At 48.0% G+C, this 27,296-nt stretch overlaps 1 protein-coding gene across 2 annotated transcripts; it reads left to right on the top strand.

The window, feature by feature from the left end:
• The first annotated feature begins 846 nt into the window (after positions 1 to 846).
• Positions 847 to 24,205, top strand: TTL (tubulin tyrosine ligase). 2 transcript variants are annotated; one of them, XM_080342449.1, is made up of 7 exons: positions 847 to 1,178; positions 6,895 to 6,973; positions 11,309 to 11,541; positions 15,512 to 15,647; positions 15,743 to 16,012; positions 16,998 to 17,141; positions 22,790 to 24,205. In XM_080342449.1, exons 1-7 carry the CDS (start codon positions 1,022 to 1,024, stop codon positions 22,905 to 22,907), a joined length of 1,137 nt encoding a protein of 378 aa, XP_080198575.1. In that variant the 5' UTR covers positions 847 to 1,021; the 3' UTR covers positions 22,908 to 24,205. The 2 variants fall into 2 exon arrangements, with proteins under 2 accessions (XP_080198575.1, XP_080198576.1); XM_080342450.1 differs by lacking the exon at positions 22,790 to 24,205 and adding an exon at positions 21,351 to 21,477.
• The last annotated feature ends 3,091 nt before the right edge of the window (positions 24,206 to 27,296 follow it).

Genomic DNA, 27,296 nt, shown 5'->3' with positions numbered 1-27,296 from the left:
CAACATCCTCCACGCTACAACCTCCTTTCAGGTAGTTGCAGTGATAAGGTCTCCCCTCAGCTTCCTTTTCTCCAGGCTAAACAACCCCAGTTCCCCCAGTTGCTCCTCATAAGGCTTGTGCTCCAGATCCTTCACCAGCTTTGTTGCCCTTCTCTGAACTCTCTCCAGCAATTCAATGTCTTTCCTGTAGTGAGGGGCCCAAAACCAAACACAGTATTCGAGGTGTGGCCTCATCAGTGCTGAGTAGAGTAGCACAATCACTTCCCTAGTCCTGCTGGCCACACTGTTCCTGATAAAAGCCAGGATGCTGTTGGCCTTTTTGGCCACCTGGGCATACTGCTGGCTCATATTCAGATGGCTGTCAATCAACACCCCCAGGTCCTTTTCTTCCAGGCAGCTTTCCAGCCACTCTTCCCTGAGCCTGTAGCGCTGCCTGGGGATGTTGTGACCCACGTGCAAGACCCGCACTTGGCCTTGTTTAACCTCACTCAACTGGTGCCCAGGGGTGGCTGCTGTGTAGAGGCGGCAGCTGTAGGCCCAAATTCTGTGCAGCTCTGCACCCTGCAAGGGGCTGAGTGCCAGGGAAGCACCGAGGGGCCAGCAGCAGTGCTCATACTGAGCCCGTGCAAACGCCGCGGCCCGCTGTGCACGCACGGCCGCAACGGTGTGCCAGAGGCGGCCCCGGCACACTGTGGAGGGTGCACATAGGCGAGCAGCGACGCTGCACAAACCCCGGAGTACGCTTGGAGACGAGGAAGGCACAGCTGCCCCGCCCCCGGCCGGCCTCCGTGACGTCACTACCTGTCAGGGGGTGGTTCTGCTTCCGGAAACGCCCCCTCACCTCCTTCAGGGCAGTTTCGGGCGGCCGGTGCGTGGGGGCGGTGGCCCCGGCCATGTGGAGCCGGGCCGGACTGTGGCGGCCGCGCAGGGCCGTGCCTGGGCTGTGGCGGGACACCATGGGCCTGGGGCGCCCCTCGCGCTACCGGGGCTAGGATGGGGTGTTCCCCCTTTCCCCGTCGCCATGTACACCTTCGTGGTGCGGGACGAGTGTAGCAGCGTGTACGCCGAGGTGAGCCGGCTGCTCCTTGCCAGCGGGCAGTGGCGGCGCCTCCGAAGGGACAACCCCCGCTTCAACCTGATGCTGGGCGAGAGGAACCGGCTTCCCTTCGGCAGACTGGGTAAGGATCCCTCACGGCCGGCCCCGACACCCCCCACACCCACCTGCAGTCCAGGACGCGGGCTGCGGCTGTACCCTTCCCGCCTCGGGTCCTCCTGCCGCAGGGTGGGTTTCACCCGCGGCTCGCCTGCGGACATGGGGGCCGCGGGTGGGGCGTGCCCCGGCGGAGTTCCCCGCAGTTTGGGACGGCGTGCCCCCCGGTCTCTGTCACCGGGCCTCCCGCTGGCAGCTGATCGTGTGCTAGGCTCCCTGTCGCAGGGACACGGCAGCCTCCCTAACCTGCATCGCCCAGAACAAAGGGTGGGAACCGGGGGGCTCCTTGGAAGCCGCTTCCCGGCCTCCGTCAGGGCGCTCTGCAGAAAGTGACCTGGCCCGGGGATCGGTTGTTGCTTCCGGGGACTGCTGCCACCAGCCAAGGCTCGAAGGATCCTCCTCCTGAGCTCACGGAAGATGGTTTCACTGATGCCTCCCAAAGTACGTCGTCCAGCTCGGGGGCTGCACCGTGGCACAGCAGCGGGGGCGGGGAGGGCAGAAGGCACTCGATGACCCCCCTCACCTGTCGCAGACTCGACTCTCAGGATCCCAGCACCCCCGGGTGCAGCCTCCACCTCCCAGCCTGCCTTGTCCTGCAGCAACGCACTTGGGGCTGTTTCCACTGTTGCAGGGGACTCCAGTCACCCAGCGTGGATTTGTGGGGAACACGGTGGCACCAGTGGCATCCCCTGCCACAGGGCAGGGATGTTGCAGTGCTGAGCATGCATGTTAGTTTCTGTAGTTTGAGACAGGTGGGGGGACAGGTCTAAGCCAAGCACACTCAGACCCTGACACCAGAGCTAAGTCTGGTAGGGATGTACCTCTGCAGGGGTTTGATGGGGGTAACAATATTCCTAGTCCCTCCTTGGAGCAGGGTGACATTCCAGAGGCTCTGTGTATGTATGTAGGGCTAGGACAATCCACCACACCCCCTCACAGCTTTTTTGTCTTTGCCTGATGCCCTCTGTTTCACTGTCAACACAAAGGGCCTTGAGATCTTCCATGTGCAGGTTTGTCTCCTGCCTGTCCCACAGCAAGCAGGGCTGTAAAAACAGCCACCCTAGCCCCACCAGGTGGGAATGAGCCTAAGAGCAGGGAAGCAGGGTGCCGCACGCTACCTGTGAGCACGGAGAGCCAAGCCAGGCACTGGCAGTGCTGCAGGGCGTGGCAGGGAGCAGAGATGTACCATCACTGCCCATGGCTGGGGACAAGCTGACAGGAGCCGCAAGGCTGGCAGTGCTCCCCATGCATGGTATCAGCTGCTGGGCTGGCTCCTGTCACCAGGCCTGTCAGCAGTGTGTTTCTCTCCTGTGATCCTGCAGGACAGAGGGGACCCTCCTGGCCTTCCTCCCTGCCCTTGGCCCTGGTTTCTTCCATCCTGGGTGATTTTGCAGCACTGCTGCTGGATGCAGAAATGTTGAAGCAGGAGGAGCCCCTTGCTCTAGCAGCAGGATGGCTTTTGCAGCTTCTCTCTTGCAGTGGAGACCCAGCATTGCTGGATCACCACTGACTGCAAATCACCGTCTCCACCACTTCCACCCTTGTCTCCACGTACGTTCGTGAGTGGAAAGTCCCCATCACATGGCAATGCCATCTGGTCACCTCCCAGTGCTGGGGTGTCTACAGCAGGCAGAGAAACACCAGGAGAGGCTTAAGCAGCAAGGATGCTTGCATACACTATAGCCAGGCACCACAAGCAGACCTGTGCTTTAGTGTGGCCAGCAGGCAGGATCCGTGAGCATCGGTCTTCAGTGCAGAACAAGCGCAGTTCTTTGATGTGAGTGGGCCTCCACAGCAAGTCCAGCCATGATGGCTTGTGGCCATCTCTTATCATCTTGTGGCCAACCCCTACCATTCTTGAAAAGAGCCCAGGGTGATGGAAAGGCTTTAGTGAGCTCTTCAGCATGTGTTGCCATGCAATACCCAAAAATTCAAACCTTTTCTCACAGCCGTGACATGTCTATGACCTGTGGAGAGGTACCACGCTTTGGCACGCACTTCTTTAACCCATTCTTGTATATAGTAGGAGCTGGTTGCCTGAATTCAGCAGATTCAGACCAAAAATAACATGGTTATTTTGGTACATCTTCCAAAAAGCTTTCTCTTCTCTGTTACATCTTCCTAAAGTTGTCCTCCTGAGCAACTGTTGCGTCACAGCTGGCTTGGTGTGGTTTTCCTAAAGGCTCTACTCAGTGGAAGTAGACATTAATTCAGGGAACTGAAGGGATTTGCATTATTCAGGGGCTAAGCTGGATCATTTAATGTGGGAGAGGGATAGAAATGGGGACTCTTTCCAGCTGCAGGAACTTCTGTTGCTCTCATCAATACTCTGATTCTTGGGGGAATCATGCCTTTAAGCAGTGAGTGTCTGCATCTTATCTAATGGAAAAGCAGTTTGTGCTAAGGGAAGGAGGAACAGGCTGCAGGGGCTTCATGGTGCAGAAAACACTGGACTATGCTCTGCCAGCCATGGGAGGATCACCAGTTTGTTCAGTGCCTTGGCAGCTTTTTAACCCTGAAAAATGCATGGTGCAGACCTCACAACATGCCCGAGAACCCGTTCCCCTTCTTGCCTTGTGGTCCCTCCTTGCTGACCACCAGACTCCACATTGCAGCCCACGGCTCCATGTAGATGTTCAGGAAAGCAGCAGAGATGTGCCTCCCTGTGGATCAGATTTATTAGGTTGGTGTGAAAGTAATTGCAGTTTCAGTCCATGAATATTATAACCATGAATCATTATAACTAGGCTCAAACACATCTTTAGCAATCAAAATAGAAACCATTGCAGTCAACACATTTTTGCCAATGAGAATGACCTTTTTTGGGGCGTTTGGCTTTTGGATATGCTTGGGAGGTTCTTCTTGATTCAGCCGCTGAGCTCATCATTGCCAGTTGTCGTATGCAATCCACTTATCATCACGTCACAATCTGACCAAGAAATGATTCATTGCTGTTGTGCAGAATTAGAGAAGACAACACTTCAAAACAAAGATTTTTTGGATTTTCAGTCAGCTCATGAGTCACCCACTTATTGAGCTTTTTCACCTTTCCAATTTGTGTCAAATGCCAAATGACCATAGAATGGTTGACATTGAGATTTTCAGCCACTTCTCATGTAGCTGTAAGAGGATCGGCTTTCATGGTTGCTGTCAATTGGTTGTTGTCAACTTCCAATGGCTGGCTACTACACTACTCATCTTCAAGGCTCTCGTCTCCTTTGTGAAACCTCTTGAACCACCACTGTACTGTAAGTTCATTAGCAGTTCCTGGGCTAAATGCATTGTTGATGTTGCGAGTTGTCTCTGCTGCTTTACAACCTATTTTGAACCGAAATAAGAAAATCACTTGAATTTGCTTTTTATGGAAATAAATATAAAATTAACAGCAAGTCACAGTAGCAAAAAAAACCATAAAGTGAGAAAAGCGAATTAAAATTGTATATAACATATTCACATTTATTTAACAATGTATTGCAATATCAGACAGCAAATTTCAAAAATGCAAAAACTGCAATTCCTTTTGCACCAACTGAATATCCAACAACAGTGGTTTTAAAGCAGGTTTCAGCTTTCCCGTCCTCTTCCTTTCACCAGTCCCATTTCTCTGTCACTGGTGACAGGATGGAATCGCCACTGCAGGGCAGAGCCTGCCCAGAGTGGTGGGATCTCCTTCTGTAGCTCAATTCCTCCAGGGGCCAAGCAAAATCAGTAAACTAGAGACAGAAGGAAATTTGACATTTTTTTGTAATTTCTTTCAGTAAATAAGTGCCTGGCAGTGCTGGCTATACACTGAAGTGCCTGAGCTTACAGGTCATTTCTGGAAGATGGTTTTCAGCTATCTTATATTTAAAGATTTGTGAATAAAATAGTGATCCAGGTCAGGGCTTTGACTTGAGGATTGAAATAGTTGTTCACTTTCTGTAATCTTGCAGCTGCCTGGTCCTCAAGGTAATGTTTGCTCCAGGCCTTTTTTCCTAGGCAAACACCAGAGAGAATAACTAAAACTCTTGAATTCTTTTTCAGGGTCTAAATCACTCCCATAAGCTTTTTTTTTTTTTTTTTTTTTAAAAAAAAAAAAAAAAAAGACAAGGTGAAAGTAACTGCCGTGCTTGGGGGGTACCTCTAGTCCTAGATAATTTCAAACCAGAGCAGTTTTCCATCAGGTTTTTCCTATCAATGCTCCTGTCAGCTCTTGCTACCGGTGATACAGGTATCACCCCAGGCATCACTTGCCTCTTGCTCATCAACCATCAGCTGCACTGGTTGTTTGGGAGAGGCTGTATGATGTTGTCCAGATCTGAGTTACCCTTTGGACAACTGCTGATGTGCTGTGCCCCCCAGAGCAGTTCCAGCTGAGCACAAGTGTTCATGTAGTGTGAGAGGGAAGGCAGGCTGTGGTGTGAAGTCCAGTATTAGTAAGGAGATACCCATCTATTTGGCACTCTGTTTGGTACTTGTAAGGCTACAGTTGGATACTCGGACCAGTTTGGGATTATTCTAGTACAAGAAAGGCATAGACTAGACACCCTGGTGTGACTTCAGCAGGTGCCATCAGGATATTTAGGAGGACACATGATGGCAGTCAAGCACTGGGACTCGGACCTGTAGAAGCAGTAGGATCTTCATCCTTAGAGCTACTCAGACTTTGAACAAGAGGTTGGTGCAGAGAACCTGAAAGGTCCCTTCCCACCCCAACTTATATAAAAGAGCTTGCAGCAGACTGCCAGAAGGAAGCAAGACTCCACATCTTTTAATGTTTGCCAGTGTTTTGTGGTATGATATCAGGCCTGACAGGGAATATTGCTGTACATGAAAAATAAAAAAGCAACGCCCTTTCCTAAGCTGTGATCATAGAATCATAGAATCATTTTGGTTGGGAAAGACCTCTAAAATCATTGAGTCCAACCGTTAACCCAACACTGCCAAGTCCACCACTACACCTTGTCCCTAAGAACCTCATCTACATTTCATTTAAACACCTCCAGGGATGGTGACTCCACCACTTCCCTAGTCTGCCCATTCCAATGCCTGACAACCCTTTCCAGGAAGAAATTTTTCCTAATATCCAATCTGAACCTCCCCTGGTGCAACTTGAGGCCATTTCTTCTCATCCTATCTCTTCACACCTGGGAGAAGAGACCAACACCCTTCATGCTACAACCTCCTTTCAGGTAGGTCTAGACAGCAATAAGGTCTCACCTCAGCCTCCTTTTCTCCAGGTTAAACAGCCCCCGTTCCCTCAGCTGCTCTTGATAAAACTTGTGCTCCAGGCCCCTCACCAGCTTCATTACTCTTCTCTGAACTCGCTCCAGTAATCTTTGTATCATGGTGTGCTTCCCTGCATCATGCTACTGCATGTAAGAATAACTGAAATCTTTGTTTTTAAAAACTGCTACCAGCAAATGGAAAACATTTCTGGGTGGCACTGCCAGTTCCCAGTATGAATTAGGAAATTATTATTTTCCTTTGGAAAATTGAAGTGTAAGATTCAAAACAGACTTGGGCAAATGCATGGTTTTTCATAACTTAAAGAAAGGAAACATGGGAGACAGCACGAGCTTACAGCCTGTTTCTGTGATGCAGGGCAAGGAAACGGCCTGCTTTCTTTTCTCAGCTACACAGGACCCTTGCACCAAGCAGATTCATTGAGAAGTTTGTTTGACCTCTTTGTTTCCCCTTTTTAGGCCATGAGCCTGGACTTGTGCAGCTGGTGAATTACTACAGGGGAGCAGACAAGCTGTGCCGCAAAGCATCTCTGGTGAAGTAAGAGATTCACTGAAATGTTACATGGGATTGACAGAAATTTTTCTTCTAATGGTTACTCAGTGTTGAACCTGTTCTGAGGGTATTTCACAGAACAGCTGCTCTGGGAGAGTCTGAGCATGTGCTGGCTTCAGACTCCTGTGCTGGTCTCTGCAGCTATCTGTGTGCACAAAGGCCTCTTTAAAAACTTCAGGGGAAATGCCATTTCAACTGAATTACGTCTGCTTGAAAACATGGAGTGTATTGAATCAGATTAGAGCCAAACCAAAAGAAAAAAATCCTATCTTTTTCCTTGCAGACATTTAATTAAAGCCTATTCCTTTTATTCTCTGTTTCATACTGAGGTGGGACACTAGTATGCCTTTAGCTAATCAGATTTGTTGGTCAAACAAATGCTTGAAGACATCTCCAGGAAGAGTTCTGGGAGTTATTTCTGCTTGACCAGCTGTGGCAGGGTCTCCTGGGAAAAAATCGGTGAGCTTTCATTGCAGATAAGCCTTGTCTCTGTGTAAACTCTGTGACCATTAGGGGGATCTTCATGGCAGAGCTCTTGATCTCCTTGAAGCATTTGATTCCACATTAGTGTCTCACAGAATCACAGAATGTTAATGATTGGAAGGGACCACAAAAGATCATCTAGCACAATACCCCTGCCAGAGCAGGAACACCTAGATGAGGTTACACAGGAATGCATCCAGGTGGGTTTTGAATATCTCCAGAGAAGGAGACTCCACAACCTTCCTCGGCATGTGTTCCAGTGTTCTGTCACCCTCATTGAGAAGAAGTTTCTTCTCAAATTCAAGTGGAACCTCTTGTGTTCCAGTTTGAACCCATTACCCCTTGTTTTACCATTGGTTGTCACTGAGAAGAGCCTGGCTCCATCCTCGTGACACTCACTCTTTATATATTTGTAAACATTAAAAAGGTCACCCTTCAGTCTCCTCTTCTCCAAACTGAAGAGACCCAGCTCCCTCAGCTTTTCCTCATAAGGGAGATGCTCCACTCCCTTAATAATCTTCGTGGCTCTGTGCTGGACTCTCTCCAGCAGTTCCCTGTCCTTCTTGAACTGAGGGGCCCAGAACTGGACACAATATTCCCGATGTGTTCTCACCAGGGCAGAGTAGAGGGGAAGGAGAACCTCTCTGGACCTACTAACCACCCCCCTTCTAATACACCCCAGGATGCCATTGGCCTTCTTGGCCACAAGGGCACAGTGCTGGCTCATGGTCATCCGGCTGTCCACCAGGTCTCCCAGGTCCCTTTCCCCTACACTGCTCTCTAATAGGTCATTCCCCAACTTATACTGGAAACTGGGGTTGTTCCTGCTCAGATATAAGACTCTACATTTGCTCTTGTTATATTTTATCAAATTTTTCCCTGCCCAACTCTCCAGTCTGTCCAGGTCTCGCTGGATGGTAGCACAGCCTTCTGATGTGTCAGCCAGTCCTCACAGTTTGGTGTCATCAGCAAACTTGCTGATAGAATACTCTATTCCCTCATCCAAGTCATTTAAGAATATATTGAATAGTACTGGCCCCAGTACTGACCCTTGAGGCACTCCACTAGATACAGGCCTCCAACTAGACTCTGCCCCATTGACCATGACTCTCTGGCTTCTTCCTTCAGCCAGTTCACAGTCCACCTCACTACGCGATCAGCCAGTCCACACTTCCTCAGTTTAGCTGTGAGGATGCTGTGGAAGACTATGTCAAATGCTTTACTTCAGTCAGAGTAGACTACATCCACCACTCTGCCATCATCTCTCCACTTGGTTATGGCGTCATAAAAGGCTATGAGGTTGATTAAGCATGAGTTCCCCTTGGTGAAGCCATGTTGACTGCCCCTAATCACCCTCTTATCCTTGATATGTCTTGAGTTGGCACCAAGGATAAGTTGTTCCATTACCTTCCCAGGGATGGAGGTGAGGCTGACCGGTCTATAGTTACCCATGTCCTTCTTCTTGCCCTTTTAGAAGACTGGAGTGAGATTTGCTTTCCTCCAGCCTTCAGGCACCTCTCCCATTTCCCAAGACTTGGCAAAGATGATGGAGAGTGGTCTAGCAATGACTTCAGCCAGCTCCCTCAGCACCCATGGATTTATGGATGTCCAGATTGCTTAATTGCTCCCTAACCCAGTCCTCATCAACCAAGGCAGACTCCTCCATTGTCCTGACTTCCTCTGGGGCCTCAGGGGTACAGGGCTCCTCAGGACAGCCCCCAGCAGTATAGACAGAGACAAAGGAGGCATTCAGTAACTCTGCCTTCTCTGTATCTTCTGTCACCAGGGCACCCACCTCATTCATCAGTGGGTGTACGTTGCCTCTAGTGTTAGTTTTATCTGCCACGTATTTGAAAAAGCTCTTTCTGTTGTCCTGGGCCCTTATAGCCAGGTTTAATTCTAAAGAGGCCTTAGCTTTCCTAGTTGCCTCCCTACATCCTCTGACAACAGCCTTCTATTCTTCCCAAGTGGCCAGCCCTTCCTTCCACAATCTGTAAACTTTCCTCTTCCACTTGAGCTTACCCAGCAGTTCCCTGTTTAATCATGCAGGTCTCCTGGCTCCCTTCCTTGACTTCCTACATGTCGGGATGCTCCGATCTTGAGCTTGGAAGAAGCAGTCCCTGAATGCTAACCAACTATCTTGGACCTCTTCACCTTCAAGTACCCTTGCCCACAAGATTTCCCCTAGCAATTGCTTGAAAAGGTCAAAGTTGGCCCTGCTGAAGTCCAGGGTTGTGATTCTACTAAGTATTCTGTTCCTGCCACACGAGATCCTGAACTCCACCATCTCATGGTTGTTGTAGCCAAGGCAGCCCTCAACCTTTATTGCTTCAACCAGACCCTCCTTGTTAGTGAGGATGAGATCCAGCAGTGCTCCCTTCCTACTTGGCTCATCCACCATTTTCATCAGCAAGTTATCATCAAGGCACTGGAGGAACCTCCTAGTCTGGCTGGATGGCTGAGTAGTCCTTCCAACAAGCATCAGGGAAGTTAAAATCCCCCACGACAAGCAGGGCCTGTGACTGTGAGGCTGCTCTCAGCTGCCTGTAGAAGGCCTCATCAACTTCCTCACCCTGATCTGGTGGCCTGCAATAGACACCCACAACAGTATTACCCCTGCCAGCCTGCCCCATAATTCTCACCCACAGACTCTCAACTCGCTCCTCATCTGCTCCTGGACAGTACTCAATACATTGTAGTTGCTCTCTCACATAAAGAGCAACTCCACCACCTTACCTTGCTGCCCTGTCTTTGCTGAAAAGGACATAGCCATCCATGACCACATTCCAGTCATGTGAGCTGTCCCACCATGTCTCTGTAATTGTAATCCCCTGCCGGAACACATGTTTCTAATTCCTCCTGCTTATTCCCCCTGCTGCATGCATTGGTGTACAGGCATTTCAGGGTGTGAGCTGAGCACGCTGATTTCACCCTAGGGAGATGAGAGGCCTCCCGGTCTTCATCAGTTCTACAGTGCTGCCTCACTTGTGCAAGCCCAGCTACCACCCCTCTCGTACTGATGCAGTCCTCCAGAGTCTGTGTGCTCTTCTGGGGTCTTGCATTCCCCTGCGAAGAATCTGGTCCCAGGTGTTTTCTTTACAGTGTTGATGTTGTTTGTCAGGAACTAGCAGAGTATTTTTTAAAAAGGCACTCATGGCACTCCCCAGCTGTGTTTCTCTGTGGCTCATGGTCTAGAGGCAATGCTGAAAGTGCCTGCACACCTGTTTTTCTCTGCTGAAGCTTAGCTGACCTTTCTAACTGTTGAGTCGACCATACATGGAGCTGCTTATGAACACAAGGGACTGCAAATTACACTCCTCAAGGCTCCCAGGGTGTCACTGACGGACTGACATTTCAACAGAGAGGCACAAATGCACAGAGAGAGTCAGCAATTCATGAGCTCTGCTCTTGGCCTTACACGAATGAGCATTCAGACAGGCAGGCAGCAACCTTGACTCTGAAAAACAGGCCTGGGCTCTGCTAACAGTAGATCACTGGCATCAGTAGACATTAGTGGTAGACGAGATGCTCTGTCATGGAAACTTCTCTACTATTTATTTCATGATACCCATAGTATCCACAAAATATTTAACAAAAGCGTGCCGGTCTGGTTCAAAGAGCAGTGTTTGGCTGCAGGTTGGGCTTACTGTGATATCTTTAGGAAAACCCTGATTTCAAGTGTCTACAGAAAATACAATAATTTAGCACAGACTATCTGCAACTTGGTATTCTTCACCAAGCAAAAGAGCCCAGTTATTGATGATATTTACTTATTAAATTATGTCCATGCAGGTGGGGACACACTCAAGATTAACAGCCTATCTCTCTTTTACCCAGGCTAATCAAGACAAGCCCTGAACTATCAGAGTCTTGCACATGGTTCCCCGAGTCATATGTGATTTACCCAACAAACTTGAAGACCCCCGTGGCTCCGGCACAGAATGGAATTTGCCATCTCATAAACAACACAAGGACAGATGAGCGGGAAGTCTTCTTGGCAGCTTACAACAGGCGGCGGGAAGGCAAAGAAGGCAATGTGTGGATTGCCAAGTCCTCAGCTGGTGCCAAAGGTTCATTCTCCAGCAAAATGAGCCACCTTCTCGTTATTCCTTACTCTTGATCGGTAGAGTCCTGGGGTTTAGCTGAGGCCAGCTTATATATAGTGTATCTATAAAGGGCTTCACCTACCAACATCATTCCAGTCAAGCCAGCACAGGGCTCTCCTTTGCTTGGTGGCATGAGGCTTCTAACAAGCACTGTAACATGCACATGTTACCTAGAATATAGTTGGCAGTGAAGTGACTCCTACTTATGTTCTTCAAAATAATGGGAAAGTTTGTTGCAGGGAGAAGGCAGCAGGGAGCAGCAGGCGAGGGGAATGTGGAGAGCAGGAGATAACAGGGAGCAGAACAGGATATGGGGAGGAGGACAGCAGCAAGAGCTAGGAGCCCATGGTGCAGTTACGCTTGCTTTCACCAGAGCAGAAATATGGCTGTTTATCTTTGAACCAAACCCAGGTGCCTGCCAGGTGCCTGCCTAACCATGGTCACGCTGAGAGACTGGCTGAGCAGCCATGAGCTCAGTGCATCAAAATTACACCCAAGCCTCAGGGGAAGGTACCAGAGCAAAGAACAGCAATGCAGTGTCTGTATGTCGCTTTCATTTGAATAAGGCAATAGATACCTAAGTGATAATATGTCCTTCCTTGTTCCAGGGTCATTGCATTGCTCACTCTACATAAATAATGAGCTATTAGATGAGGTAGCTGGACACAGCTATAGATGTAATGCTTTGGTGCAAAAGTAATTGTGGTTTTAGCATTGTTGAAATTTGCCATTTGATATACATCATTTTAATTTGCTTTTCTCACTTTATGTTTTTTTGATACTGACTTGTTACTTGATGTTCATTTTATATTTAGACTATGCAATGTTAGACAAAAAGCAAATTCAAGTGATTTTCTTATTCAAGTTCAAAATGGGTCGTAAAGCGGCAGAGACAACTCACAACATCAACACCACCTTTGGCAAAGTTTCACAAAGAAGATGAGAGCCTTGAAGATGAAGAGCATAGAAGCCAGCCATTGGAAGTTGAAAACAACCAATTGACAGCAACCATCAAAGCCGATCCTCTTACAATTACATTAGAAGTTGCCGAAAACCTCGACATTAACCATTCTACAGTCATTTGGCATTTGACGTAAATTGGAAAGGTGAAGAAGCTCAATAAGTAGGTTACTCATGACTGAAAATCCAAAAAATTGTTTTGAAGTGTTATCTTCTCTTATTCTACGCAACAGCAATGAACAATTTCTCAATCAGATTGTGACGTGTGATGATAAGTGGATCATACATGACAACTGGCAATGATGAGCTCAGTTGCTGAATCAACAAGAACCTCCCAAACACTTCCAGAGCCAAACTTGCCCATAAAAAAGGTCATGATAACTGTCTGGTGCTCTGCTGCTCGTCTGATCCACTACAGCTTTCTGAATCCCGACAAAACCATTACACCTGAGAAGCATGCTCAGCAAATCAGTGAGAAGCACCAAAAACTGCAAAGCCTGCAGCCGGCATTGGTCAACAGAAAGGGCCTGATTTTTCTCCACAAGGCCTGACCACTCATCCACCATTTTTGCCTGACCTCTTGCCAACTGACTACCCCTTCATGCATCTCAACAACTTTTTGCATGGAAAATGCTTCCACAACTATCAGGATGTGGAAAATGCTTTCCAAGAGTTTGATGCTATAGGAATAAACAAACTTATTTCTCATTGGCAAAAATGTGTTGATTATAATGGTTCTTATTTTGATTGATAAAGATATTTTTGAGCCTAGTTATAATGTTTTAAAATTCATGGCCCGAAACTGCAATTACTTTTGCACCAATGTAATATTTGCTGTCTTTCAGTTATGACAGTATCATGGGCACATTATCAGAACTCGCTTTATGAAATCTTGCCTTGCCATGTGTGCAGACCCCAGGCTGCAGAGCCCAGCTTGGGGAAGGTCCTGATCTTTTCAAAGAGAACAAGCCCACATGTATTACTCATATTTGCAGAGTCACTTTTGATGCAGTCTTACAAAAGTCAGCAGGGAATTTGAAAGCCAGAGGTGGTTGCAGGCAGGCTGCATACTAAAACTGGCTTCCTTCACTGCTTAGCTCTCTTGGCTGTGTTAGCAAGAAGCATCAGATCAGTACACTTAATTTTCATCAGGGAGGAAGGGGAGATGAGTGCTTTGTTATGCCAGTGAGGGAATGTGTTTCTGTGTAGTATAACTGTCTGGCAAAGAATCAATCTGGGCAATTGAAAGGGCATTACTGTGTTTTGCTGCAGGATGGGAAGGTTTAAACTCTCCACATACTTTATTCAATTGTGATGCCATCTTTTCTGCATTAGAGCGCACTAACCTTTCATGTTCATCAGTGTGCTGCAGAGCTCAAGCTAAGAATTAAAGTGGAAAGCAGAGCCTCATATTAATCTTCTAGAGGGAAGTTATAATGTCTGGGGATTACTTCTGATGAAGAAGCAAGCTTGTCAACGTTAATTGCTGAGGCAGATCCAGCTGAGGCACAGCCCCTGACTTGGGATATAGGTCTACTGGAGGCTTGGGTGTCCATCAGTAAAAGGAAGATGAAAGCTTTAGGATGTCCTGACTTAAAAGTTGAGAGGTTGCTCAACTGTGGCTAGGGGTTTTGATGTTTTCTTTGAGAGAAGGTACAGCTGCCCCACATAAACTGCTTTGCTACCTCCCCAGGTTGCTGACTAGGTGCATAGTTCAGCTAACCTTCCCCTTGATTCACCATCTGTCCAGTGCAGAATGAATGCCTGCTGATCTTCCCACTGCAGGGGCTTTGCTGGCTTACAGAGATATTGTTTCTCTTCTCCTCCCAGTGCACAGCCCTTTGATTGTTCTAATGCAAGTTTCTGCCTGGCTCTGCTCTGATCAGAGGACTGAAAATCTTGTCCCCTGCATAAAACATGGGTGAGGAAGATACTTCTGATGAAAGTATTTCCTTTCAGTGGAGGATGCTAGGAAGGATAGGGGGCCAGTGGTCCTGGGAAGCTGTGCCTCACAGGTGTGCAAAACATGGAGCATTGAAAAAATTACCTGCAGGTCTGTGCCAACAGCAACTTTCAGAAGTCACAGCCAGGACTGTTTTCCATGGGATGACTCTATCAAACCCTGCATGTGCTCCAAACCTGTGTTCTTCCCCTGCTGCCCCCTTGTTTCTTTCCACTCGGTGTTTCCTCAAAAAAAAGTTAGTACTGAATTAAGACTGAGTCATCAGCTTTTGTACAAAAAGGTAACTAAATGCCTGAAGACTGAACATAGTGCCAGAGAAGTGTTAGATAATTTTACCTGAGCTGGTTTATCTCTCATGTGGCACTGTGCCACCCCTTAATCAAACCCCAGAAGGATAGTTTCTCTTTTCATTGCTCTGCAACAGTGGTTTCATATCTGGACTCTTGCAATAAATGAACAGTGACAGCTTCAGCCAAAATGTGGCAGTATTTAAAAGGCACAGCTATCTTCTTTAATGAAGAGCTTCCACGCAGGGGAAAACACAGACCACATGGATTAATGTTTTGAAACAGTTCTTTTCCTAATTCAGCAATTATTTTAACAGTAACTTAAAGGAGCTCACTAAGCAGGGCAACACTGCACAAGTGTGCATGTGTGAATGCCTTTGGCAACCAGAGGAGCTAGGCAAGGGGAGAAAGTCTGAGTCTAGGATAAAAAAACCACCAAAATCCTCTCTCCCCAAATAAAAAGTTTTTAAAATAAGAAAAATCTCAGGTACCCTTGGTTCCCGTTTGCATTGGCTCCGGTTACTGGGGAGCCAGAGGCCCCATGGTGTGATCACAGGGAGAAACCTCCGCAGATTCACCACCTGACCCTGAGCAAACATGACACCACTTGGGCATGTCGCCTGGCTCTTTGGGCGAGTGAGCTATGGTCTACTTGGGCCCTGAAAGAACTCCAGCAAAGGTAGGAGGATCCTCTGCCTAACTTGTCTTCATCTTTCTGTGCCAGGGGAAGGGATCTTGATTTCTTCAGAGGCTGCAGAGCTTCTGGACTTCATCGATGAGCAAGGGCAAGTGCATGTGATTCAGAAATACCTGGAGAAGCCTCTGCTTTTAGAGCCAGGGCATCGCAAGTTTGACATCAGGTAACCTTTTCTGCTTCTGTAGTAATATCGGTTTTCATTTTCGTGCTGTTTCTTTTTAAACCACTGAGACTAGAGTTTGTTTTCTTGCCTCTCAGGAGCTGGGTTCTTGTGGATCATCAATATAATATCTACCTCTACAGAGAGGGTGTCCTGCGGACCTCTTCCGAACCGTATAACAGTGCTAATTTCCAGGACAAAACCTGCCACTTGACCAATCACTGCATTCAGAAGGAATATTCCAAAAACTATGGGCGTTATGAGGAAGGGAATGAAATGTTCTTTGAGGAGTTCAACCAGTATCTGATGGATGCTCTGAACACAACGCTTGAGAACAGCATCTTACTGCAAATCAAACACATAATAAGGTAGCCACTGCCTAATGTGTAGGGAAATTTAACCCTTCAGTTACAGGGAATGTTTATGGACACATCTGGGAAAGCAGGCAGACCAACAAGGGAAGGGTATCAGTTGCATGGATCAGGGGTTGCAACTCAGAGATGAATTTAAGATAAAGCCGTAAACACTCCAATGTCATTGCTCACTGAAAATGGACCCCAGTGTATGCTGTTCTTTCAAGGGTCAATGTGTCTGCATTTTGCCTGCTGTGGCTGGAGAAGGGTGGAGTGAGATCACTCAGTAAGGGAAGGTCAAAAAACAGGGCTGGGGGAGGTTGAGGTTAAAAAAAGATATAAAGTGTAAGAGGGGAAGTGAAACAGGACTCAGGTCTGCAGGATCTCACTGCCTCCCCCACCATCAGCAAGCAGCAGCACATGTCATTGGTGTAGGTTGTCTTACTCAGAACACAAAGTGCCTGGTGAGAGCTCTCAGAGATCACGGTGCTGCAGAGAATCCAGGTCTTGAAAAAGTGATCCTTTATGGTGGAATTCACTTTGCAAGTACCTTGTTGTTGTTACACCAAAAAGACATGACGTGATCTTTGATGGCCTCAAAGGCAGATGAGCTCTCAATGGCCATTCCTTGGGGACCTGCTGCAGCCCTTTGTGGCTCTGTCTTCTGCTCCAGGCTCTAATCGCACATCATGTTTTTCGACTTGCCTAATCCAGTAGTGGGGGTGGATGCTGCTCTCCAGCTCTTTGGGAGTTAACTCAGGGGTGTCCCCACGTGTATTTTGATGGCTGCACAATCTCATGTGCAGGGATTTGGTTACCATGATGTGTATGGGATATGGCTTGTAATTTTTGGCAGTCCCAGGGCAACAGGAAACCCCTCCACTTAACTGCACTATGCACATGTCTTCAGAAGCTGCAGTACAACAGATATGTCCACAGTGCAACAAATATATCCACGGGGCTTTTAATCTTGGGTTTCTGGGTTTTTTGCCATTCACAGAAGCTGCCTTATGTGTATAGAGCCTGCAATCAGCACAAAGCATCTTCACTACCAGAGCTTCCAGCTCTTTGGCTTTGACTTCATGGTGGATGAGGAGCTGAAGGTCTGGCTGATAGAAGTCAATGGGGCCCCAGCCTGTGCCCAGTGAGTAACCAGTTTCTGTCATACCCTTATGATCACAGAATCACAGCATGTTAGGGATTGGAAGGGACCTCAAAAGATCATCTAGTCCAATCCCCCTGCCAGAGCAGGAACACCTAGATGAGGTTACACAGGAATGCGTCCAGGTGGGTTTTGAATATCTCCAGAGAAGGAGACTCCACAACCTTCCTCGGCATGTGTTCCAGTGCTCTGTCACCCTCATTGAGAAGAAGTTTCTTCTCAAATTTAAGTGGAACCTCTTGTATTCCAGTTTGAACCCATTACCTCTTGTCTTACCATTGGTTGTCACTGAGAAGAGCCTGGCTCCATCCTTGTGACACTCACCCTTTACATATTTATAAACATTAATGCGGTCACCCTTCAGTCTCCTCTTCTCCAAACTAAAGAGACCCAGCTCCCTCAGCCTTTCCTCATAAGGGAGATGCTCCACTCCCTTAATAATCTTCGTGGCTCTGCGCTGGACTCTCTCCAGCAGTTCCCTGTCCTTCTTGAACTGAGGGGCCCAGATCTGAACACAATATTCCCGGTGTGTTCTCACCAGGGCAGAGTAGAGGGGAAGGAGAACCTCTCTGGTCCTACTAACCACCCCCCTTCTAATACACCCCAGGATGCCATTGGCCTTCTTGGCCACAAGGGCACAGTTCTGGCTCATGGTCATCCTGCTGTCCACCAGGACTCCCAGGTCCCTTTCCCCTACACTGCTCTCTAACAGGTTGTTCCCCAACTTATACTGGAAACTGGGGTTGTTCCTGCCCAGATATAAGGCTCTACATTTGCCCTTTGTTATATTTCATTAAATTTTTCCCCTCCCAGCTCTCCAGCCTCTCCAGGTCTCACTGGATGACAGCACAGCCTTCTGGCGTATAAGCCGCTCCTCCCAGTTTGGTGTCATCAGCAAACTTGCTGACAGTGCACTCTATTACCTCAGCCAAGTCGTTGATGAATATACTGAATAGTACCAGTTGCAGTACTCACCCTTGAGGCACTCCACTAGATTACAGGCCTCCAGCTAGACCCTGTCCCATTGACCACGACTCTCTGGCTTCTTTCCTTCAGCCAGTTCACAGTTCACCTCACTACCCGATCATCCAGACCATACTTCCTCAGTTTAGCAGCGAGGATGCTGTGGGAGACTGTGTCAATGGCTTTACTGAAATCAAGATAGACCACTGTCCTGGTTTTGTTAAAAACAAGACCAGTTCTCTTTTAGTGATTTTTCTTTCAGCAAAGTTCTTCTAGGTAGCTGTACTTTTCTGAGTTTTAGCCTGCATATTTTTCCTAGGATGCTGTACTCAGTGCTGATAAGACACCAATGGAATGCTGAAGAAGCTCATGTTTAGATTTATTACTATGGTAGCTAAGAAAGACTGATAAGTTTTCCCACGTTCCATTGTGAGAGGGGCATGTTTGAGGAGGGGTGGATGGAACAGGTGACTAGAACTGACCAACGGAAGTATTCCATCCCATAATCTCATACCCCCTATATAAGAGGGTGATCACAAGAGTCATGCTCTCTTCGACTGTGGCCAGCATCTAGAGAGGCCCCTGTCTGTCTGCCTGTGATTTACAGGCCTCAGGTCCTGCATCCTGCAACCAGGTTCCGGTTTGCTGTGAAGTCCAGCCCATGACTTCCGGGGGCCTGAGCTGCACCTGCTGGAGCTGCTAGCTCTGCACACCCAGCTCCTGCTGCTGGAGTGATGCCAACTCCACATCAAGCATTTGAGATTGGTTTTGTATATTTTGTATATATATTCTCTATTTATTAGTAGCATTAGTAAAACCCTTTAGAAGTCTCCAACTTGAAGTCTAAGTCTCTCTTCCTTTTCCCTGATCTTTCTTACCATCTTTCCGATCTAAAGGAAAGGGGTGGCGAGAGGTAAAAGGGATAACAGGGAGCGTCTGCCACAATTTATTGACGTCTTGCCTTTAGCTGTAACAACCACATCCACTGCTTTACCATCATCTATCCACCTGGTTATGTTGTCATAAAAGGCTATGAGGTTGGTCAAGCATGACTTCCCCTTGATGAAGCCATGTTGACTGCCCCTAATCACCCTCTTATCCTTGATATATCTTGAGTTGGCACCAAGGATAAGTTGTTCCATCACCTTCCCAGGGGTGGAGGTGAGGCTGACCGGTCTATAGTTACCCGGGTCCTCCTTCTTGCCCTTTTAGAAGACTGGAGTGACATTTGCTTTCCTCCAGTCCTCAGGCACCTCTCCCGTTTCCCAAGACTTGGCAAAGATGATGGAGAGTGGTCTAGCAATGACTTCAGCCAGCTCCCTCAGCACCCGTGGATTTATGGATGTCCAGATTGCTTAATTGCTCCCTAACCCAGTCCTCATCAACCCAGGCAGACTCCTCCATTGTCCTGACTTCCTCTGGGGCCTCAGAGGTACAGGGCTCCTCAGGACAGCCCCCGGCAGTATAGACAGAGACAAAGAAGGCATTCAGTAACTCTGCCTTCTCTGTATCTTCTGTCACCAGGGCACCCACCTCATTCATCAGTGGGTGTACATTGCCTCTAGTGTTAGTTTTATCTGCCACGTATTTGAAAAAGCTCTTTCTGTTGTCCTGGGCCCTTCTAGCCGGGTTTAATTCTAAGGAGGCCGTAGCTTTCCTAGTTGCCTCCCTACATCCTCTGACAACAGCCTTCTATTCTTCCCAAGTGGCCAGCCCTTCCTTCCACAATCTGTAAACTTTCCTCTTCCACTTGAGCTTACCCAGCAGTTCCCTGTTTAATCATGCAGGTCTCCTGGCTCCCTTCCTTGACTTCCTACATGTCGGGATGCTCCGATCTTGAGCTTGGAAGAAGCAGTCCCTGAATGCTAACCAACTATCTTGGACCTCTTCACCTTCAAGTACCCTTGCCCACAAGATTTCCCCTAGCAATTGCTTGAAAAGGCCAAAGTTGGCCCTGCTGAAGTCCAGGGTTGTGATTCTACTAAGTATTCTGTTCCTGCCACACGAGATCCTGAACTCCACCATCTCATGGTTGTTGTAGCCAAGGCAGCCCTCAACCTTTATTGCTTCAACCAGACCCTCCTTGTTAGTGAGGATGAGATCCAGCAGTGCTCCCCTCCTACTTGGTTCATCCGCCATTTTCATCAGCAAGTTATCATCAAGGCACTGGAGGAACCTCCTAGTCTGGCTGGATGGCTGAGTAGTCCTTCCAACAAGCATCAGGGAAGTTAAAATCCCCCACGACAAGCAGGGCCTGTGACTGTGAGGCTGCTCTCAGCTGCCTGTAGAAGGCCTCATCAACTTCCTCACCCTGATCTGGTGGCCTGCAATAGACACCCACAACAGTATTACCCCTGCCAGCCTGCCCCATAATTCTCACCCACAGACTCTCAACTCGCTCCTCATCTGCTCCTGGACAGTACTCAATACATTGTAGTTGCTCTCTCACATAAAGAGCAACTCCACCACCTTACCTTGCTGCCCTGTCTTTGCTGAAAAGGACATAGCCATCCATGACCACATTCCAGTCATGTGAGCTGTCCCACCATGTCTCTGTAATTGTAATCCCTTGCCGGAACACATGTTTCTAATTCCTCCTGCTTATTCCCCCTGCTGCATGCATTGGTGTACAGGCATTTCAGGGTGTGAGCTGAGCACGCTGATTTCACCCTAGGGGGATGGGAGGCCTCCCGGTCTTCATCAGTTCTGCAATGCTGCCTCACTGGTGCAAGCCCAGCTACAACCCCATCCCCTTTTGAATCTAATTTGAAACTCTTCAGATGAGTCCTGCTAATTCCTGTTCCATCATCCTTTTGCCCAGGAAGCCACCATTCACTTGCCTCTCCCACATGGCTGTGTCCCAGCTCCAAGTGAAAAAGGTAGAAGGAAGTGAATAGCAGGGGAGTTGGCTAGCCCATACCTGACACTACTCTAAATGCCAGTTGATTTAAGTTCATTGCTCCTGTCCCCATGTTTGGTATACCCCGGTTTCTTTCCCATGTGAGACAGGGCACTAACCTCAGTTTTTGGACAAATGAGTTTGAACATAACTTGGATCATTTTTATTGACATTATTGAGTTGAAGTTATGTTGCAGAATTAAGGCTTCGGGGGTCAGGTGGTTTCTTAATCTCTCTTATGGAGCCACTTGTGGCTGGTTTTTAACTGAACACATGCTAAATGAGTAGTGTCATGGACAGCAGCTGGAAGTGAATGACTGATTTTGCAGGCAGCAGGACCTCAGAGAACACTGGATGCTGAAGATGCTGGATCAAAGCTCCCACCAACCCCAGGGAGGCTGGGACAAACAAACAGCCGTGGCCATGAACATCTCTGCATAGGCACAGTGGGAGGTGCTGTATTATGTGATTGAGACAACTGCAGGAGACTAGGAATCTTTGCTAAATGGGAATCTGTATTATATACAAGCCCAGCAAAACAGAACAGGCTGTACATCACTACATTAGAATTAGATTAGATTGGATGTAGATTAAATTAAATTAAATTAGGTCATCACTAACAGTTGACAAAAAAATACAGGTCAAACCTACCAGACAGCCTGTTCAGCAGCCTTTTCAGGGCTTCGGGAGCTTTCTGTGTCCAGGATGCCTTGTTCACTACATGCCACATGCTGTGATACTGCTTTGCATGTCCTTGTGTTGCCATATGGTTAGAATTTAACTATTGCCGGATGGATTTGAGTTGCAGCAATGCCCTGTTTGCTTTGTGCTCTGTGGGTACTTGGAAGCCATCAAAAGCAGCTTAGGTAGATTTTGGTTATTTGTGGCTTCTCCTCCTCAGGGTTATTCTAATTTATAGCATCCATACCACACAGTTCTCATTTTAGAGACAAAAATTGGCTGCTGAAAGCAGTAACATTCCCAGGAGCTGAAAAAGCACTTTACTTGTCATGTAGACCCAACTACAAAAGGTGAAAGATAATCCTAGTATGGACTATGTTGATATCAAAAATGTCGCAGATGCCAGCATGATCAGGGAGGTGACAGGTGTATTTCCTTCAGGAGAAAGTGAAGCTATTGTTAACTCATTTCTCAAACACCTTGTCTCTCTTCTACCTAATCCTGCTTTATTTGAGTGTGCCATGGAGAAACACATACCCCACTTCTGGAGGGTCCTGTGAAGTATCTGTGCCTGGTCACAAGCCCATGTGCCCAGCTGCACCTCAGCGCAGCATTTCATCAAATTGTGAACACATCAGAGCAGTCCCTCTGGGGCATGTCCCCATGTGAAGAGGGTTCAGTGCGATAATCATGACTCCCTAAGTTGGAAGGCCGGTACAGGGGGTGCTCAACTGTTGTCTGCCCCTGTGCATCTTGCCATGACTCAGTTCTGGGGCCTGAGAGTGTGGAGACTTTCCTCAGGAACCTGTTCTGACAGTAAACTTAGATAATGGGTTTTGTGGTCCTGTCCTGCGGAGAGCAATATTGGGAATGGGAGTACCATTTAAAAAGAAGATGGTTGCTGGGGTAGGTGGAGAGGAGATGGAAGAGAAGCCACCTTCCTCCTGTTTGCCACTCTGGAGCTACCTGTAATGGGAGCAGGATCTTGTAGATCCTTCTGGGAAAATGCATGTCTATGTAAAAATCAGTTGGGGGCCAGCTGGTTTGTCCTGCCTGGGCATCTGATTCTCTCTCTCTCTTCTCTTAGGAAGCTGTATGCAGAGCTGTGCCAAGGAATTGTGGATGTAGCCATCTCTAGCGTTTTCCCCCTCAATGACACTGGGCAGAAGACAAACCAGCCATCATCGATCTTCATCAAGCTGTGATGACAACAAGAATGCCTCTGCTGTGCACAGGGACAGACTGCACTCCTAGGGTCAGCACAGTTCAGTGGCTTCTCTCAGTAGCATGCCAAAAAGTGGGACAGGCGTCTTATTTTCTGGAAAACCATGGGGAAAAATCAACAAAACAGGTATCCACACAGAGCTGCAATGATCCAGAGCTGCTCAGACAACTCTGCCTGCATTCACTAAAATTCACTTCAGAAACAGCTTGTGTGACTTTGGTATCTGAAACAAATCTCTCTGGGAGAACAACAAAATAAGCCTAAAATGAAGCCCCAACAGGGATACTATAATACTGTACTAGCTCCTCCTTTTCTATAGAGGTAACATTGGGCTTTTTAAGGAAATAGAGCAAAAAGTACAATGATCTTCTGGGGCATCATGACTGGGAAGTTCTCCTCCTGCTGTGTTTCTTCTTTCCTCACCTACTCCATCATTAGTGCCTTAGCTCAGCTCCTAATAGGTGACTCCTTTCCTTTGTTCTTGCTTTGTTACATATAATAGAAAGGAGCAAGCTCTCTTGCATCGCAGGATGCCTGAAACCAGGAACACTGAGAATCCAGTTTCCTTGGGTCATTTTCCAAGTTGGTTGGCTGAACACCCAGACAATGGCTGGCAAAAGGGTGCTGAACTGCAGGTGGTGAATTAACTCAAACAAGGAAGACAATTTTGTTTGTATATAGCTATCCCTTTTCCTAATGAGATTTGGGTCAGTGTCCATCCCAGTCTGATGCAGTTGGTTTCTGTTTAAAGGAGATAGAGACACCCCCTTGGGGCTCACTGGCAGGCTACAGGATTTCTAGCATCACTTCTGTGCTGTGTTTCAAATAGCAGAACTTTCATCTCCTCAGTTTCTTCTGAGACACTGCAGCAAATTTACGCTCTTCTCTCAGCTTTTACCTTCATGCATTTGAGGCTTGAACCTGAAACCTTTCAACCCAAATTTTTATCCCATTTGATCCAGCCAATATTATCCTCCTCATTTGACAAACACTGAAATTTTCTGCCGTGAACATAGTCCACAGCTCGGTCCCAGCTGGGAGGGAGGTGGGTGAGGTTTTGGAAACCAGGTGTGCCACACAGCTGGGAAGGCAGGTGTTTTTTGAGGGAGGGGAGGTTAAATTCTTTGAGGTCCCTGAATTTCAGAGCTAACATCTACTCTGAGTATAACCTAAATCCCTGGCATATCGCCCAGCCTGTGAAGTATATCTGCATTTTCAGTATGAGCCCAGAAAATCCCTCCTAAGCTAGAGCTCTTTGGAGGGCATAGTGGCACTTGTAACAGCAGTGAGTTTTGGGCGGGTGGGGGGGGCCCTGCTGCCTTTGGCAGGGAGATATGTTTGTCACCTAAATAAACTGGTTCCTGTTCCCAAAACAAGCAAACAATAAGAGATTGTGGAGGTTACAAGCTTCTGGCTGCCTATGTGTAATGGAAAGTGAATCAAGCAGTGGGATTTCTGCATCCCTTAGAAGATCCTAGCGCTTTGGTGTATTCATCTCTGCTTGTGATGGAGATTTCAAAGGCCTTCATGCCAGCAGATAATCCTGACACCTTTCTGTAGGCGGGACTGAAGTGCCCAGGCATCCTTGGAGTGATTAATGTTGATTGTGCAGTCATGGGATGAACATTCATTGTTACATGCTGTGAATCCACAAGTGGCACCATTTCACAGTGGGCCACTAAAATCCAGGTGATCCGAGTGCTTAGCAAAACCACATGGGAGCATTGCAGAGAGGGCACATCCCAAAGAACCACACAAGCACCTCTGAAGTTTTCAATGCCCCAAAAGGCAGCATGAATCTGTCTGGGGGGGATGTGGTGGGTGCAGGGTGCACTAGCGCATGCTGAGAAATGACAGGGAGCAGTAAGAAATGACAGGAGCTGTGAGAAAACAGGACTCTGGCTTTGTTCCATTGTGCTGCAAGTGCTGGTGGGTGGCTTCACTTCCAGTGAGACTTTGAATACCAGGTCTGGTCTTGGGATCTGGGTCTTGTGGGTGTTCAGAAGAGAGACCATGAATGCATCAGTTTGTGAGATGGGAAGCACTGGGCGATAAGCTGGAAGACAGGTGTGGAGGAAGGACTGTTTGGGTATTTTAACCTTAAGATAGCACACAGGTATCAAAATTTCACTGCAGGCCAGGTAAAGCATAATGGTAACACTCCAAGGCAAAACGTACTTTGTAATGGTTGTTACTCAACTTGCACCACGTCTCCTTTGGCATTTTCACATGTTAGGTCATGTCAGCTTATTTTTACACCTTTTTGCCCAGCAAAGGGAAGATCTAATAGCAACTGCCCTGAGGTGACAGAGGAGACGTTGGGCTCCCACAAGCTCTAGGGCAGACGAGAACAGAGCGCAAAGTGAAAAGAGAAAATTTTCCCCATCATAATGAAACGAGAAGTTTTCATGTTCTGGGGTGCCAGACCCACCCTTCTTTTCCCCTCAAAAGGGAAATTAAACTGAATCACCCCCTTACTGCACAGTAATGTGAGATTCCTGCTGATGTAGTGGGATAAGGGCAAGAAAGCTGTCTGGATGCAGGCAAAAGCAGTGGGCCCGACTGGAGGACCTGGTACCACTGGAAGGAGCAGTGATTCGGGAACCTCTGCCTGACTCCGAGGCCTTTTCATCCCCTTTTGCCACTACGCAATCTGGGGTGAAAAATCAGCAGCTGGCCGTTTTTGCTGCTCAGCTGGAAGTGGGGCTTCAACTTGATGGCAGAGCCATGACCATAGACAATGCAGTTATTCATACCCTGCCTTTTCAGCTGGGCTTAGGGGAGATAGTGATTCAGGGATGTTTTAATCATTGGTTTGTTTGCCGAATTATTCAGAAATAAGCAACGTCCTCTGGAGGAAAACAGCAGGTATTGTGTGTATTTAGCATGTGCTCTCAAAGTGCTTCCCAAGGTAAAGCACAGGAGGTAGATGGTGAAGGACAGACAGCACAGTGCCTAAGGTCTTGCTCAAAATATTAGCTATGAGGTGGAGATGAGGATGTGTGTATGCCTGAGGCCTAAGCATTGCAGCTGTGAGTGTACCTTGCAAGTGATGCTCACAAGGTCTTATGAGACTTTTTTTAGGAATACACAACAATAAATGTTTTCTAGCTTACTTCAGCTAAAAGGACAATAGAAAAGGTCTTACTCTCTTTCCTGAGCTTTCACAAAGGATGGTGCTGTGTTTCCAGATGACACCTAGTATATTGCAGAATGTCTCTAGTCTTAGTTGTATCCCTTCATGTCAGCCATGAAAAATTTCAGGCCCAGGTGCTCTGGCTGCATTTTCCAGTAGGGTGTGGTCCCGCTGGGCTGTAGGTTTCAGGTAATTCCCATGTGGCTTGTCATATACCAGGTTAGTCGTGATTATCATGCAACAGCTGTTGTGCTCCTGCCAAAATCCAGTGGCTGGCCACAGCCCACAGAAAATGCTGGAGAAGTCTAAGAAAGGGTCAAAAGCTGCTTCATGCAGGTGGCCTGGCTTCTCAGCCCTGCTGTGACCAGCACCCTTCAGGACTGCTTGCATGTCACTGCTCCCAGGATTTCTTGTTCTCCACAAGCAGCTCTCCCCCAAGAAGAGCAACAGTGTGCCATACGTAGGTTCATAATCATGTCTCAGAGTCCATTATGGCAGCCCTCAGAAAACCTTGGTGTTGAGACGACAGTGGTTATGTATGGTGCTGCCAAGCTGGGAGCCTGACAGGCTCTGTATCATGTCCCCAACTCTGGATTGTGTCCCCAGCTGCCTTCACATCAGCATGTATGTGCGGGCCATCAGATGCCTGAGCTAGTGGATCTCTGGTGACCCTATCCACATCTCTCCTAAACTACCATTAAAACATGCAAACTCCATAGCCTGCAGTGTTTCCTTGGGGCAGCGGGCCCCCGGGGTGGCAGGTCCCCCAGAAAACCTACCTGTGGGTACCTGTCGTGAGTGTTGTTCCCTCTGCCACGTGGGACTGCGTGAGCTGCCCAGTCCAACAGAGAAGGTTTCCTCACCTTCAGGTGACAAATGCAAAATGGCATGGCACAAGGGGCACCGGCCTCACATTCCAGTGGTATCCCAGCACTGGTGAGAGCTGGGGAGTGGGGAGACTGTTTTGGAGCCTAGGGGTGTGGAGATGGCAGGGAGTGATATAGGGTGAGGGGTTGTCAAATCTTCCCTATCCCTGCTGGGGTGCACGTCTCTTTGGAAGGGTTGGGCCCTGGCAAACACGGGTACAGATGGCTGGGGACACGGTGCTGGGAGTCCCTGCTAGGGGGAGCACAGCTCTGGGGAGCATGGCTGGGGGGCACAAGGCGAGCACAAGGCTGGGGGAGGCCGTGGGTCACAGTCCCAGGAGTGGCACTGAGGCGCGTGCCAGCAGCG

Source organism: Nesoenas mayeri, assembly GCF_963082525.1.
Source record: "Nesoenas mayeri genome assembly, chromosome: 3".
NCBI lineage: Eukaryota > Metazoa > Chordata > Aves > Columbiformes > Columbidae > Nesoenas > Nesoenas mayeri.
The sequence above is the reverse complement of the archived record's forward strand: the minus strand, read 5'-3'. Positions and strand labels throughout refer to the sequence as shown.

Bases quoted from the DNA above. Each gene is read 5' to 3' on its own strand.
- TTL (XM_080342449.1), top strand. From the start codon at position 1,022: ATGTACACCTTCGTGGTGCGGGACGAGTGTAGCAGCGTGTACGCCGAG. The intron at 16,013-16,997 runs GTAGCCACTGCC...TGCCATTCACAG, and splicing joins CAAATCAAACACATAATAAG to AAGCTGCCTTATGTGTATAG. The intron at 17,142-22,789 runs GTGAGTAACCAG...CTCTTCTCTTAG, and splicing joins GGGGCCCCAGCCTGTGCCCA to GAAGCTGTATGCAGAGCTGT.